At 40.4% G+C, this 15,996-nt stretch overlaps 2 protein-coding genes across 6 annotated transcripts in view; both read right to left on the reverse strand.

Annotated features, from left to right (window-relative positions):
* Positions 1–1,024: 1,024 nt before the first annotated feature.
* On the reverse strand, positions 1,025–5,891 carry CCNB2 (cyclin B2). The gene is made up of 9 exons (XM_027688741.1): positions 5,771–5,891; positions 4,837–4,965; positions 4,637–4,762; positions 4,078–4,248; positions 3,839–3,997; positions 3,289–3,525; positions 2,331–2,471; positions 1,627–1,737; positions 1,025–1,317 (listed from the first exon to the last, which is right to left on the reverse strand). Exons 1-9 carry the CDS (start codon positions 5,798–5,800, stop codon positions 1,216–1,218), a joined length of 1,206 nt encoding a protein of 401 aa, XP_027544542.1. The 5' UTR covers positions 5,801–5,891; the 3' UTR covers positions 1,025–1,215.
* A 729-nt stretch (positions 5,892–6,620) lies between these two features.
* The window catches only part of RNF111 (ring finger protein 111), a 54,032-nt gene continuing 44,656 nt past the window's right edge, over positions 6,621–15,996 (reverse strand). For 4 of the 5 annotated variants that reach the window (XM_027688316.1, XM_027688319.1, XM_027688317.1 and 1 more), the window contains 4 exons: positions 12,140–12,232; positions 11,109–11,204; positions 10,120–10,247; positions 6,621–9,563 (listed from right to left, as the gene is read on the reverse strand). In XM_027688316.1, the coding sequence (XP_027544117.1) occupies positions 9,446–9,563; positions 10,120–10,247; positions 11,109–11,204; positions 12,140–12,232 (435 nt within the window). In that variant the 3' untranslated portion in view covers positions 6,621–9,445. The remainder of the gene's footprint in view (positions 9,564–10,119; positions 10,248–11,108; positions 11,205–12,139; positions 12,233–15,996) is intronic. The other variant, XM_027688315.1, reaches the window with a different exon arrangement.

Here is a 15,996-nt window from a genome sequence, read left to right on the forward strand (position 1 = left end):
CCCACAGGGAAGCACTGAGGTTTAGGTAATTGCTGCAGCACTGGGTTCTTGCCTTCTTCATCAGAGCCAGCACACTCATGAAGAGAGGCTGAAAAAATCATAGAATGGTTGGGGCTGGAAGGGAGGCACTGAGTTTAGTGTAACTTGGAGAATATCAAAAGCTCTGTAATTTACCACTACTAATTTAACAAATAAATAAGGTATTGAGGCAGAAAAGTGCTATTACTTAAATGCTTGTATTCCTTGTGAGCATACAGATACATTGAGATTAGAAACAAAGAAAGAAAGTAAAATGTTCAAAGACAAGGAAGAATCAATTTATGGGGAGTTTGACTCTTATCCCAGGCACAGAGATTTACTGGAGAAGTGGGGCTGGAGGAGGAAAGAAGTGAGGGTGGGCAAGTCAACAGGTGTGAAAAGCTAAGGAGGTTGTTCTTTTCAAGAAGTAGGGTGGGTTTTAAGAGCTGAGCTGGTTTCAAAAGGTCTCATCCCTACAGTTCCACACCTACAACCCCTGCACAGTGGTCAGCATCACAGGAGACTATGAATTGTCCTACCTTAGCTCCCTTTGTTTAGGCACACAGAGAACACACTGCCTTATGCTGACCTAAACACAAAGGTTTACAAGGTTAATACCTGTTACAGCCAGCCTACTTCTTTCCCCTAACTTGAAGGCAACAAACCTCCAAAAAAACAACCAACCAACCACCAACACCAAAAAAATCAATTCCTGTATACTTCCTTGGGACAAGGCACTGAAATCAAGTACATATTTAGTATTCTTTAAGGTACACCAAAAAAAGATGAACTGTCTGCCTGCTCATTCTAACCTGAAGAGTGAAAGTAAGTTAATAAATATAATGCATTTTATAAAGCCTGGAGATTCTCATTGGAAACCACCGCAGAGAATCATCATCCCCATTTACCTGCAAGTTATATCAATCACCTATTTACTCAAATGTCCTGCTTGGCCAGCAGATTGCAGACATGTCTAGGGAGTTCCTTAGAGAGTCACACTCAGTGGTGAAAACAGAGGAGCTTTATTGGTAGGTAGAAAGTTGTGTTACAGAGCAAGTTTAAAACATCACCTTCCGGGTGAGTCTGCAGAGTCTGTGGGAGGGCTGGAGAATTCTATGTACAAAGAACAGTAGTTCTGCCTCAGCAGACAAGACAAAGTGCACACACACCCCATCAGGCCTTGGCTGCCCAAGGTTTTCATAGGAGAGATGCTGCCAGGTCCTTGATTATCTCACTGCTCAGCTGAGGGATGGTGCTGATCATCATGAGTTTGCTGCTTGCATACTTGTTCTTTACAGCCTGCAGAGGGACAGTTACAAAAGATTTACACATACAATACCTGTGTTCAGGCAGATGATTTTGGGTCAGTTAGCCTGACTGCTTGAAAAACAAGCAAACAAGACTGGAAGTGAACCAGTCTAAAGTAGCTAGAGCACAGTTAGTCTAAAATGTTTTGGTGTTAAAACTAACACAACAGCCTCTCACAGGCTTGTCAGACCAGTATATGCTTTCAGATAGCATACAGAATATTTACCTAAGGAGAAGCCACAATATGCAGCAAAGACATTTTAAAAACATTAAAGAGAAGACTTAAGTCATTATACTTACAGTGTATTTTGTTAACTTCTCATTTACTTTGACCACGTTCTTGGCTATATGTTTCATAGTCATCAGAAGACTGTCTTCTGCATACCCAGTGTAGTATTGTTGCTTTGTGCCCTGCAGCAGAACAGTAGGAAACTTGAGATTTGTGAAGGGGGAAGTGCTGCTCAAGGCACAGCCACTTCAGGCAGCAAACACCCTTAGCTTGAAGCTAAGCCTCAAGGGCTGGAAACTGTGGCTGTCAGTTTAAATGACAGATCCAGAGTAACTTGTGATGTGCAGAAGCCTGGACATATCAATTTCAAGGACCAAACTTCTACACTGCAGGGGATTTTAAAAGAAGCAACTTTTGCAAGAGTAACCTCTACCTGAATTACAATTCACTATTCATGGTCCAGGATTTCATTATGCTACATATACTGCAAGAATTATGAACATCTACCTTTATTTACAGTGTGACCTTCTGTGCTTTCAAGAGAAAAATCCTTTCATACCACAGTGTTCATATTGAAAAAGATAGTTGGACAGCCTAATGTATAGTGGCAGGTAGAAAAAGAAATACACCACTACAATCTTACTGTCATTTGAGCACCAGCATTATTACCATTGTTACCAACTTCAACACAATTTTCTGAAGTACTTGTTTTAGTGGTTCATTTCCATCGACTGAAGAAAAAACTCCTCACAACAAGTTTGATTAAAATACTTACCCATTTGTTATGTCCCAGGATCTTTTGGGACAAGCATAATGCAGCAGCTGCAACCTCTGAAGGACGATGGTGGACCATATCATAGTCTATCAGTGTCAGCTCCATCAGGTATTTTGCCAGAGTGTGTTGCTTAGCATCGGCCTACCAGATTGAGAGCTTGTTAATACACAAGGTTTCACTCCACTTGATCATAATAATTCAGAACTGATTATTGTATTCAATAACAAGACAAAAATAGTCAGCAAAATCTTCACTGCAGTCTAGGGGCCATCCTCTCTAACAGGCATTTATCTCCACATCCAGACCAGTCCCAGTCAGTCTAGACCAGCAGCCATTTGGAATTTACACACAAAGCCAAGTAAGGGATTTTAACAGAAAACTGCAGTAGCAGGTACTGCAGTGTCCAACTGGGGATACACGTGCTCCTCTGTAACACACACCAAGGGAGGGGAAGGGTAAAGTTACTTAAAGAGAACCTTATTACATCGAGTTACCCAGTGGTGTGTTGAGGTAATTGGAAGCCCACTTCAAGTGTGGACAGTTCACTTGAGGTGGGGAAAAAAGGGTTGGATCAAAGAGAAAGCTTATCTTTTGATTCTTAAATAACAGTATTTGCAACCAGAAGTTACAAATAACTGCAACACTGGTTTTGAGTAAATAGCCTGATCAACAGGATTAAAAAGATTAAAAGCAAGAGTTCTCTCTAGGGTATGTTTAGTTTAATGTTTAGTGCCACTAAGACTGAACACAGGCCCCAGTAAATACAAACGTGAGCTGCTACTGGCTGCCACAGTGACACTGCCGTGTTACTCCACACGGTGGAGTTTCAGAGCTGAGTATTTCCTGATCCAGCGTTTAAGCAGAAGGCAAGTAAGATCACATGATGAAAATGCCAGGAGCAATCCTGGTAGACTTTACAAATATAGGAAAGTGCTGGATAACAAGGACAAGCACCCACCTCCCCAGCTTTTGATGCTCTTCTTAAGAAGTGAATTGGAAGAGGTCGCCCCAAATCAAAGTTCAATTCTTTAAGAATAATCATCTCCATTTCTCTTATTTCACTGCCGGTGTAGGCATTGTCAGTAATGTAAACAAAGTCTGCTACATCAGGACACAAGATCTCTTCGTACTTTGAAGCTACAAGCATCGCTGTTACACCCACCAGCTGAAGCCTCTTGCGAGGTACTGGATGACTCTGCAACACAGGAATTTAAAAAGCAGGACCCAAAATGTCAAACTCCAAATAAACAGATTCAAATTTATCAGTTTACTATAACAGTATGGCAGTGCTCATTCTTATAACATAAACTCTGAGTCAGAAGTGTCTGTATTGACAGGTTCAAAAAGGGCGGCAGCCTCAGAGTTAAGATGGTGCACTACAATAGCTCTTACACAGAGAGCAGATTTTGCAGGTTCTTAGATTTATAAAGGATAAATCCCAAACTCATTTAAAAACACAGCAACTGAATAAGTCTTGTGATCTGAAGACGAGTTGAAAGGTATCTTACCTGTAAGAAGCGGTCTATAAGCGCGACACACATGTACAGCGTCTCCTGCAGGAGCTGGAACCTGGAGTGCACCTGGACCAGCCAGTCCACCAGGATTGCTCTCATGCGCCCGTTGATGGTCCTCCCGTCCAGGTACTGGGGGCGGACAGCCTGCTGCAGCTGTGGGGTGGGGACAGAGAGCTGTGTGAGCAGGGAGGGCACCCACGCTGCAGGCAGGGTGCAGATGGGACACGTCCTACCTCAAGCTCTCTCAGATACAGGTAGATGTCCTTGACATAGTCACTGCACAGCTGGGGATTCTCTGAGTCCTCAGCATCAATGTCTTCCACATTGTTGAGCAACACATCAGAGAAGGCTTGGCACAAATCCTCCTCTTGCATGGATACATCCATAGGGACAGGAGACAAAGCCTGAGAACACACCATGCCTGTTAACACATCTTACGTCTCTACTGCTTAAGTTTCACCGTTCCTTTGTTTCCATGTTTCTCCAATTACTACTACAATTTCTTTAGACAAGTTGAAGCCAAGCTTGCACTGTAGTGCAGCAAGTTTTCACTGAGATGTCACACAAATAGAATCCAAAAACCTTCTAGTAACTGCCAGCTAAAGCAGAAACTTCATCCAGTACTTCAACAGCTTGTTCTGCCGCTTGGAATGTCAGCCTGTAGGTACAACATGCATTAAACCAAAACCTCAGTACAGAGGCTTTGCTTTTTCAGCAGACAAACTATTCTGAAGTCAGAACTCCAAGCTGCAAATCAAATTAAAAATCAAAACAGAAATCATCACTTCCTACCTTTGGAACATCAGTTTCTTTAATTACTTGACTCACAGCAGCTGGAGCTTTACGCAGTACAATTCCATTTGTGGTCTTGCTAGGTCCTTTCAGAGGTTTTATGGATGCTTTGGGGCATTCTGTTTTCTGTAGTGAAAACAACTATTATTAGTACAGTGGGCCAACTCTTCCCTAGACAGAGATTTCAAATGTTCCTTTACCTTAGTTAGGCGTGTTCCTCTTGTTGCAACTTTATTTCCGATTTCTTCCAAGGCAGCCCTTCTGCCAGGAAGGTGAGTTTTTGCTTTACTTCTAAGGTCAGACACAGCATTCTCCATCCCTCTAGTGACCTAAAACGGTAAAATTCCAAAAGCTTAAGAGTCAGAGACTAAAGATTTGCCAATGCCCAACTCCATTACACACTTACCACCACTGTACCCGTGTGCCTGCTATCCATTGCTCAACCAGCTTTTATTTCCTACATTCGTTCAGAGGAAAGTCTCCTCTGTACAGGTTTCAGAGCACCTGCACTCTCTGAACTGTGCTGTAAAATTAAAGCAATGCACCGGATCTCATACTTGGTGAGGTTAGGAGCGCTCACCTCCTATTTCACCCTTTATTATACTTACACACTTTGTAACTATAGCAGCACTCCCAAGAAGACGCAAAAAGCAAGTTCTTTGTTAGATATATACCATATAAATTAAAAACTAGGCTATACACGCAAAAATCGATACCCTTTGTTATGCACAGCGAAGAAACCACCAGAGTCGATGCTTCTCGTGGAGTTCAGTTTAAACCCTCAGACGATCACCACAGAGAAAGGTTCTGCAGTCCCTTCCCACACCTCCCCCATTCCACAGCTTTAGTTTTCTCTCCCGTTCCGCGGGGGAGGCGCGGGCGGCCAAGGCCGGGAGGGATCCGGGGGCAGGCCCCGCTCTGCGGGGCACGGGGCAGGCCGCTCACACCCCTCACAGCTCCACAGCCCCCGCCACGGCCCGGCCCGGCCGCTGCCGCACCCGCCCCAGCACCGCGGGGTCCCGGCCGGACACAGCGCCCACAGCCACCCCCCCGCCCTCCCAGCCCGCGGCCCCCGCGCCGCCTGAGGGTAAAGAGGCCCACGGGCGGCTCGGCGACCCCCGCCGCGGTACGTACAGGGACGCGTCGCGCCGCGGGCAGCGCCATGGGCACAGGCAGCAGTGTGAGGGACCCGCTCCGCTCCGCAGCACAACCGGTAGCCGCGGCCGCACGCTCCCGCGACTCCCTTTAAACCCCGGCCCGCTCTCCCATTGGCTAACTTCGTACAATGCACGCGTCCCATTGGCCCGCCCGCCCAGTCTCCGCCCCAGCAGGAAACGGTCCGAGCCGTTTCCGGCTCCAGGCCCTGAGGGGAGGGCGGCCCCGCCCTCGGGGATCGGCCCCGCCCACGGCCCCAAAAAAGGACGTTTTAACCCCAAAAGCAGCGGCACTGCGGGGAACAGCCAGGTAACAGCCCTGTACAGCTGGGGAGAGGCCCGCGAAACAATGGAGGCACCTGCGCCTCGAGGCCATTATGGGTGGCAGCTGTGGGGGCCAGCACTGCAGGACCAGCGGGACCACCCAGGGCAGACCGACCTCGGTCAAAGGAGCAGCTTCACACAGTGCCCTGCAGGAAACCAGTCCAAACAGCTGCAGGTTACAGCTTCTACTTTATATTTCACTAAGTTAATTTAATAACGAGTCCCGAGATTCAGAGACTTAAAAACTACAATAGTTGCCTAAACTGACTGAAAAGTCTAATTACAATTCTTCTGCAATCCCCCCAAATTGGCTTTGAATTCCAAAAGTTCCACATGACTGCTTATCCACATAATTAATTGAGGCTCAATGTCGATCCTTCACTGAGGTAACTTTTTCTCAGTTAGTACCCATAACACTTAATACATGTACCCAAAGGAATGTTTAAGGACCAAGACTTAAAGAGCAAGAGAAGACAAAGGAAAAAAAAACTTGCATAAGAAACAGATTTTGAATGATACCAGTCTAACATTTTATTTATTGCATACAAAAGGATTTCTTTTGACAATGGAGTTTTATATGAAAAGTAATTTAATGCATACTGTTGAGAATCTTATCTTCAAAGTCAAAGATGCTGCAGAAAACTTAAGGCAATGCATCTAAGCATATAAAGCACAGTAAGTGGTGGAAATTTTCAAAATGAAAAGCCTAATCTTTCTCCTTCTCTTAAATTACGGTTAAGTCACAACCTTCTGGAACAGAAGTAAGCTGCAGCTTTTTAGCCCCTGCAATAGCATTAAGATCAGAATACTGTGATTCCTGACAAAAGTGTTCAACATCACATTACAATGTTATGCATACATTTAAAAGCAAGACAGTATCAGTAGCTGTTATAAAACAAATCAAATCATGGACCACTAAAATACCTCTAGTACCAGGTACTCAAATCAGACCCATAAAATATTTCCTAAAAAAAAAAGAAAATAAAAAAAAAATCCTCCAAACCTGTGCTGCTTTGCCGTGTAACAAAGCCAAAATAGATTCTATCAGATACCCGGCATCTATTATTTTAGAGGCCCTGGGTTTTTTGTCCCATGTCTCTCAAGTACCTTCCTGGAAACTTTTAGAAGTGAATATCATCAGTCTTCAAACATTAGTGGTCAACTAACTTCCCTTCTTTTCAGTCACTGGAAAACAGAAAGTGTCTGTTCAGTCCTTCCAGCTCCTTTTATTCAGTTTTAGCAAGGCAGCTCCAACTCCAGTCACTCTGAATTTCCTACAGCCACCATGCTCAAAAGCTTTAGCAGAAACCCACGGGAGGGTTTGCAGCAGTCAGATCCTGGGCTGCCTCTCTCCCTCATCCCCCATTTACAAGCACAAAGTGGTTTTCAGTTCAGTTCTAGCAACACAATGAAGCTTGAGAAGGTCCATTTATCACATACATGCTGGAATAAAATTTCCCTCCACTCAAAGCCTCAGTGCCAGAGTTGTTAAGTCTGTTGCCAGCCAAAAAAAAAAAAAAAAAAAAAGGAAGCTGCTTGAACCACACAGAAACAGGCATCAAATTAGATAAGGTAATATTTATAAATGGATCATTTTTTAGTGTAAACATAACAGTTTATCCTCTAGATTTACTGTAAACCATTGTACACATCATCTGATTATGAAAGACAAAGACAAGAGAAACTGAAGGTATTTATTATTCAATCCACTTACAAAGCAGGTGGCTTAATGCAAGCTAGTTAACATGTTTATCTATGATCCCCGAGGAACAGCTTTTCCAAAGTGACAGTAATACTGTCCCAATGTTTTTGCACATTTGCATTTTGCAATGTTGAGCACATTTAAATAAACTATAATCTATTATATGTGAAAGAGTGTTGATGAGCAACTTGGATCCTGATGTGGATTAAAACCTCCTCCAAAGGCAAAATGTTAGTACATTATAACTTAATTCTATATACTATATTATGCAGCAAATCTTAACTATAGAAAATACTTCAATCAGTGATGGACTGTTGGTAATTTATAAAGAGGGAATCTATGATCAAGGCAAAAACTAGGTAACCACATAATTTGTGTCTCAGTTTCTACAGAAATTTACAGGCTTTCAATTTACTAATGAAAAATAAAAACAAGAGACAAGTGGATTTAGCTAACTTTATTAACTTTAAATCTAATAAAAATCCCAAGACACGCCTGGAATCCTTAGAAATTCTACGAATGCATGTATATAAACCCAAACAAAAACCCTGCAGCTTTAAGTCCTTACTGAATGGTTTTATATTAAAAAAAACCCACAAACCAACAACAAAACCCAAACAGCAACAACAAAAAGAAAAAAAACAAAACCAAAAACAAAAAAACCAACCCTCAATGTGCGCAGATACTTCAACTTAAGTTAGCAGAAGACCAAACAGATTCTAAGCTCCTTTTCCATTTCCCTAATAAGTCTTTCAATCTGCAAGTATCTACAATCCAGCTAACTGAAATCAACATTTAGTGTTCACTAGAGCTGTTTCACAGCAGCATATATTTAAGTTAGGGATTCAAATTTCTAGACATAGAAGAAAATGATAAATACAATCTGAACAGCAGTCTAAATGTTTAATATTGACATTCAAATATATCTGCATTGTGCTGAAATTTTAAAAACAAACACAAAAATCTGATCAGACAAAAACTCTGGTGATGAGTATGCTATATGTATCAGTCAAACTGAATATAGTCCATATTCTGTTCCCAGTATTAAGGATGTTATTTGACTCAGAACTGATATTGTAAATATACAGCAGCCATTTTTTCCTAATTAAGGAATGTCTCAATACATAATATTATCCTTTTCTAGATGATCTTTATACATTTAAACTAAAATATATGATTGATTAAATTAAGGAATTCGAGGTTAGTAATGAGTGAAATCATACTTTCAAAGCTTGATACTACATAAAACAAACCAAAAGAAAGAGACCACACAATTCTACTTACTAAAGCAGCTAATCTTGCCTGCAAGTTTGGGGTCACAAAGCCCATAATATGTGCAAACAAATGCAATACAAGGAACCATGCAAAAAATACAGTAATGAATTTAAAGAAAAAAAATGTAAAACCTAAAAAAAAATAAATTTAAAAAAAATTATAAATACACTGAAACTCAACTGTCTTCTACAATAAACTGTAGGTCTAGCATTAGTTGTACCATGTAGCAGAGCCAGCACTCTAAGGTTCAATGTTCCAAACCTGCGCAGGTAAGTCATGCCATCTTTGGTTGACTGCAGTACCAGGAGGGATGAGAGGGAGCGAGCGGGAGGACAAGAGTTCTGGAAAGCAGTGTCAACTTTCACTGGGCAGCTGAGCCTCAATGTCCACTCTGCAAATGGGGCACTTCTTGTTGGTAATCAACCACTGATCTACACAGACTTGGTGGAAAAGGTGCATACACGGAAGGCGCCTGTCAGCAGAACAGAGAAACACGGGGGTTAGTGCAGCATTTCCACATCCACACACACACGGGAACAACACAACACGGCTTCTGCTACTCAGGGCTGTTCTTTCTGCAGGTCCATGCTTGCCCAAAAGTTTCACAGCCTTTCCAGTTGAACTTTCATTCTGTCCAGTTCCAAGAAGAAATGGATATGGGCAATGAAGTCAAGCATCAACTGGATTCCACTGTATTAGACTGATTTAAATCTGTTATAGCTTAAGTAGCATAACTCCAGAAAAACTAAAAGTGACAGTTGTGATTAATTCAGGGTATCAGCTTGGGCTCATAACACAGGCAGTCAACTTATGAAAGACGGTAATAAAATAACTTTACATTCTATCTAAAGACAAGGCAGACTTAACAATGTGTTTGCAGTTGCAACTTGTTTTATTTCATTAGTTCAACAACAGACATTATTTAATGGTAACTGTTCCCCCAGGCAGTCCTGCAAGTGTGCCATATTTGACTGTGGTGTCAAAGCCAGAACATTTAACATCACATTGTGATATTCAGTGTTATTTACCTGACGTCTTCACCTTCCTCCAATATAGACAAACAGATGGTACACTTTTCCTCTGTGTCTTCTTCTGTTCCTTCCTCCGCATCTTGTTTGCAGTGCAGTTTCCTCTGTGAGAACCAATCAGTTGTTACCTTATTAGTAGAGATGACATTATTGACAAACTGAGTAAAATCTGTTTTTGATACATATTCAACACATATTTCTTTGAAAACATTTTGTAATATTTATTCACAAGTATCTGAACCAAAATGAATCAAGAACCAGCACTTGGAGCAAAACTTAGACATTTTAGACTTAACTATTGTTAATTACAGCAGTCTGCAGGACTGTGAATATATTAATTTAATATGGCTGCAACCAGTCCTTTTATTTACTATGTATAAATATCTTAATGTCATTCATGTAGAGAAAAAAAAAATCCTTTCAAGCCTGATATCTTAAGTCACTATTTATCAAGTGTGAAAGAACTGTGTCAGTGTGGATGGGATTCTATATTATCATATACTAAACTCCAGTTGAGAGACAATCTCAATTCTCAAAATTGTGTACCAGATTCAAACCTTCCCACTGTCCCAATAATGTAATCAGAGCAAGGGTTAAATTGATACATACCAAGCAGGTACAGGAACAATTTATTGCAAAAAATAGTCTTAACGTATTTTATGTGTTCTCATTGAAGTCTGTTGACAATTTTGCTATTACCAGTAGTTATTTCATTGCTCACAAGGGTTCTCATAACTGCTGGACAAGTTAATCATATCAAACCGCTTTTGTTTCTCACATTACAGTAGCTCTTTATCTAAGGAACAAATTTTAAATTTTCCTTGGGAAAGAATTGGCATTGGAAGCTTCGTTTACAGTCCTTGAAACTTCAAGATAGAGAAAACATGCACTCCCTGAAGCTGACATTTCTGCAGGTTTAAGCTAACCATAACCATTATTACATGCTCTAAGAACTATCAGAGACAGGCCACAGTTTGAGAAACCCTCACCTTTTTGTATTTATGTGGATATGTGCATCTTTCTATAGTTCCCTGTGTTGCTCCACGATTAACGTTGCCTAATCGTTCCTCCAAGTGAATCAGCTCCTAAAAATCATGAAGGAATAAACAGTGTAAAAAATATTATTTCAACTACCTTGAGTAAATACTAAATTTTATTTTAACCCATTTCCAATTTTAGAATGACAAACTCTTATTTCCCAACTTACTCAAATACAGGCAAAGCCAAAAAGAGCACGTTGTGTGGGAAAAGTGATGGGCTTCTGTAGAAAAACCCACACAACACTGCCTGGTATTTCAAGTTATGGGGAAACACTATTTTACTACTAAAAAAATTAGAATTTTTTTGTCAGCTAGGAATGGTTATCAGTATGTTCACATGTACTTTTGTGTCTAATGAGGAAAACGCAATTAAAATACACTATGTAAATATTTAGTTTCTAACAGTCATTAAGGCTTAGAAGAATAAAAAAAGTTGCTTAAGTTGAAATATAATGACTGATTTATTTTTCTCCAGCAATGAGTTTATCGGAACCATGAGATGTCCCTGAAGAGGTTTTCAGTGGACTAGGTCATTAACTCTCTGCATCTGATACCTTTTGTTTTCTCCTGTTTTATTTTCTTCACTGCACTTCAGCTCCTGCACTACATAACAGGACAGCACTGTTACAGTGGCCAAGCTTCAGCCCTGCTAGGAGGATCCTGGCACAGTTATTCAGAGACACCACTACCTTCTACCAGTATATCATGTGAATACTCCATCCTGCTAATGGGTGGAGGGCAGAGCAAGATGTCCTGTCAGTTAATAACCACCTAAGCCTGCCTTGTCCAGGGCTCCTCTCACTGACCCACTGGTCAAGGTGCTTTTGTTCCAGTTCACTGTGGTGAGGGCATTCCCGAAATAAAGGGGATTTTCTTTATGATTCTTTTATATCTATATATAGAACTAGCTCTACCATACACCCTCCCCATATTCCCTCATGACACATTTTGACATTTATCTAGTTTTTTCTATTACAAACCTCAAAATTGCCCCTGAAAGGGCCTCTGAATGATGTTCCATCCAATCCCGATGAAATGTAACGGATGTGAGGGTAGCCCGCCATGTCTGGTACCTATTCAAACAGCAGATGTTCAGTTAAACCTATTCAGAACAGTCTCAGTATTTTACTGTTCACTTCACAAAATTAAAGTTCCTTTGGCTTTCATTGACTTCTTATTTATACTCCTCAGCCTGAGCAAACAATTCCAACTGAAAGCCCAACGCAAACACCACTCTGAGCCCTCTAAACATAACCAGGAGCAGAACAGAAGTGAGACCAGATCCTCTATTATCATCTCTCCCCATCTGCATTACATGTGGCTTGGACTCAATTCCCAAGTCTCAAAACCTCAAACTACATTGTATAAACCACCAAAAATATCTACCTATTTCTGTAAACAGAACACCTAGCAGCTACACATGAAGTTGTGAAAAGGACTTGCTACAGATTCACAAATTTAAGTTTTCAGTACCACAGGACAAACAAGGCTAATACTGAGACTGAAAAAAACAGCCAAAATTCTTATCTTACCCAAAACAACAGAACATCTTCAGACACACTTCAAAATTAGAGGCAGATAATTAACACTCAAAACTCTAATCTAAAGTCATAGGTAACTCTAAATACACTCCATATTCAAGCATCCACACAAACTGTGGCTGTAACAAAGGAAGTTTGGGGGAGTGAATTAAAAATATGATAATTTGTAAAAACTACATTGTGAGAAATCTGTCTCAGATAATCAGTGATTTACGATTCATGCTGTATTTTAGTGTGTAATTCTACTTCGGCTTCCAATTACAGAAAACACATTTAAATAACTGGGTCACTCATTCACACTGTGAACATATTTACTGTCCCAGGTTTCTACTGGGCATAGAACTGTCTGGCATCATTTGGAAGCTTCTATTGCCTGTTATTACACTGTGAATCGATTGCCACCACTCAGAGGAAGGGAAAGTCCTGACAAAAATTAACCCAAGTCTCAGAAGTGATTTTCACTGCCTGCTTTTGGTATTGACCAGGATTTGAAAACAATCCTTTGGAAAGCAATACACGTGAGAGTGCAGATACTGCACCATTACAGGAGCTGCAAAGTCCTGGGTGTATTGTGTAATTCTGTTCCAATTACAGTAATTACAGTTCCAATTGCCTCACCAGTCAGAGTTTGCCAACTGCAGTGACGTGCACCTGGACAGGTCTCCTATTTGCAACAAATTCTGCTACTGGAGACTATTTAAGAAACCTACTAAATTTAATTTTAACACTACAAATCCAGGAATTTCTCTGAGCACATACCAGAACAAACTCCTGAACTCAGACAACAGAAATATCATGTGGGATGATATATTTTCATGCTGACAAACAGGCCTTCATATTATGCTGATGGGGATGGCATAACAACTCTGCAAAATAATCTGAACATACATTGTGTACAGGCTCTTTTATAAAATATCCTGGGAGTACAGCTTATACTTCTGGCCAAGTAAAACACTACTTTGAAAAAACATCTCTGCAAGAAAAAGCCCAGTTCTTTTACACCTGCAGAATAAGCAGTCTGCTAATACAGCGAGATTTTAACTGAGTACATTTGTGATGCAAGATGGAGAAAAGTGGGCAAGAGAGAACTATCAATAATGCCCAACTAAGAGCAGTCTTACTAAAGTCTTTTTCACAATTACCATCAAGCTTCAAATGCAAAAATATTTCAGCTCTCTTGAAACAGTTTCACACACAAATTAAGTTTATTTTCAGGAAGTTTTCATATTGAACTTAAGAAAAAAGGAGAAGTTTAAAACTAAGGAAGAATGTAAGTAGTTAAAGGCAATGCCAGTCTGCACAAAGTGCTTGAATATATTCTTTTGGATACAATCAAAATAATATATATATTTTAAAGCAATATACTCTGGACCTACAAATTTCAGCACAAGTTTTTTCCTGTAGAACAAGAATCATCTGTTTCTGGTTTTGCACTTTCTATTGACACTTCCCATGATTGCAAAAATCTGCAGCAACTAAAAAAATCCAAGGCCAAGTCTGAGCCGTTTACAATACAAACATTCTGAAACAGTTTGAAACAGCTGAACTGCAGGGGAGGTTTTCTTCCCTTCTACCCTCTGTCTTTGCAGGATCTTTCTGCTTTTCACTTGCCACAGTCAGTGGAGAGATTCTTCCACTGTCTGGTACTATTTATCTTGTCCATCCCAACCTTCTATTCTGTGGTTCATATTAAGTGTCATCTTCATATATATTAAAACAACTTCCAACAGTAAGCTTATTCAGTTCACTGCTCAGCTACTATCAATACTCAAAAGGAAGTAAAGCCAATCAATTAATGTCCTAAGTCAAATTTGAACAAGGAAAAGCTGCAGTTTTCATAGAGAGACACTGATGAAGGAACAAGTAACACCTGCTGCATAGATAAAACCCAGCTGTACCCGTGTCTGAAGGGAACATAAAATGAGCCTCTTCAAAAGCCTATATTCTAAAAAAACCCCAAAGAACAGTAATTCATGTTGATATTAAGAAAAGAAGTAGAAGCTGCATGACCAAAGTCCGTTTTCTCAAAAAATGCAATTGTATTTGATGCAGTTAATCAAGGCTAACCTAAAGTTCATCTTTAACTACTATTACTACACCAAGTTACAGCTTTAAGTGTTCAGATATTTTACAGGAATTTGTTTGCTTCTTTGGCACAGAACAGTTGCATCTCTTAGAGCTGCAACACCTGCATGTCTACACCCTGAGCAATATTATTCTGACCAGCACACATCTACCATAATGTTCTGGAACCTACTGTCCTGTACCTCCAAACCCCTCCTAATTATCACATCTAAGTGTAAAGATGGCCTCAACCACTCTGAATCATTCAGGAGGTAAAGGAATAGAACAGTCAGGCTCTGCAGAAGAAAAAGGGGGCACAGCATATTGAAAGCTGGATGTGTAACACCTGAGAGAGCTTAAGGTACCAGAAGAAATTTTAGGGTTTTTTGAGGTTTTTTCTTTGTTGTTGTTTTTCTTTGGTTTTTGTTTTCATTTAGTTTTTTGGGGGAGGGGGTTTTGTGGTTTTTTTTTGTTTTTTTTTTGTTTTAAATTATGATTCAAACAACTCCCTCTGACCGACAAGCTGTAGTCGAGGTTCACAGATAAATTAAGGAGTCTTCTCAAGGCTTGCACCAACTCTAAAGAGATTTATTATTACACCATACTAGCGAACTACAAAGTCCAAATAATTCCCCTTCCACACTCCCCACCCCTAAAATTCCCATTCAACAGGACGCTATTCAAAAAGGCAGAAGAAACTGGAATCAAGAGGCTGGAACAGCATACCCTGTATGCTAATTCTTTGCTTAACAGGTAGTTGAAACAATTTAAGAATCATGTAGATAGCCTCCATTATTTTAAGATATATTTAATAAAACAGAAACAAAACTAAAAAAAAAAAACCCACAAAACACCACCCAGCACCACCTCCCACTACTAACCATAATATGATCTGAAAATTGTAGATTGTATCTATGGTAATCAGAATTAAGGCTGGTATGTAGTTCACTATGAAAAAGTCATGTTCCTTCTAACACCTATGTCAGCTTATTAAATTACAGAAACTGCCATCCTGTCCCCCCAGATGTGGTTACTGGTACAGGGCAAATAGTCTTTCATCAGCAGTGCCAAAAAAGCAGCCAAAGGCATTCAGACTAAACAGACATTGAAGTGGCTTTAACAACAAACACTGGCATCAGGGAAGAACAGAGGGAACAGACAAAAAGCCTTGGTCTCCTGTGTCTTTCTTGTCTGATGTTTCATTAGTTATGCCATGCATTGATCCTCGAGTC

Source organism: Neopelma chrysocephalum, unplaced genomic scaffold (genome assembly GCF_003984885.1).
Source record: "Neopelma chrysocephalum unplaced genomic scaffold, ASM398488v2 Primary Assembly neopelma1_75, whole genome shotgun sequence".
NCBI lineage: Eukaryota > Metazoa > Chordata > Aves > Passeriformes > Pipridae > Neopelma > Neopelma chrysocephalum.

Excerpts from the sequence above, each read along its gene's own strand:
- CCNB2 (XM_027688741.1), bottom strand. The coding sequence starts at position 5,800 with ATGGCGCTGCCCGCGGCGCGACGCGTCCCT. Across the intron at positions 2,472-3,288 it reads GAGCATCAAAAGCTGGGGAG|GCCGATGCTAAGCAACACAC; the intron begins GTGGGTGCTTGT and ends TCAATCTGGTAG. Across the intron at positions 1,738-2,330 it reads TCCTGGGACATAACAAATGG|GGCACAAAGCAACAATACTA; the intron begins GTAAGTATTTTA and ends GTTCTGCTGCAG.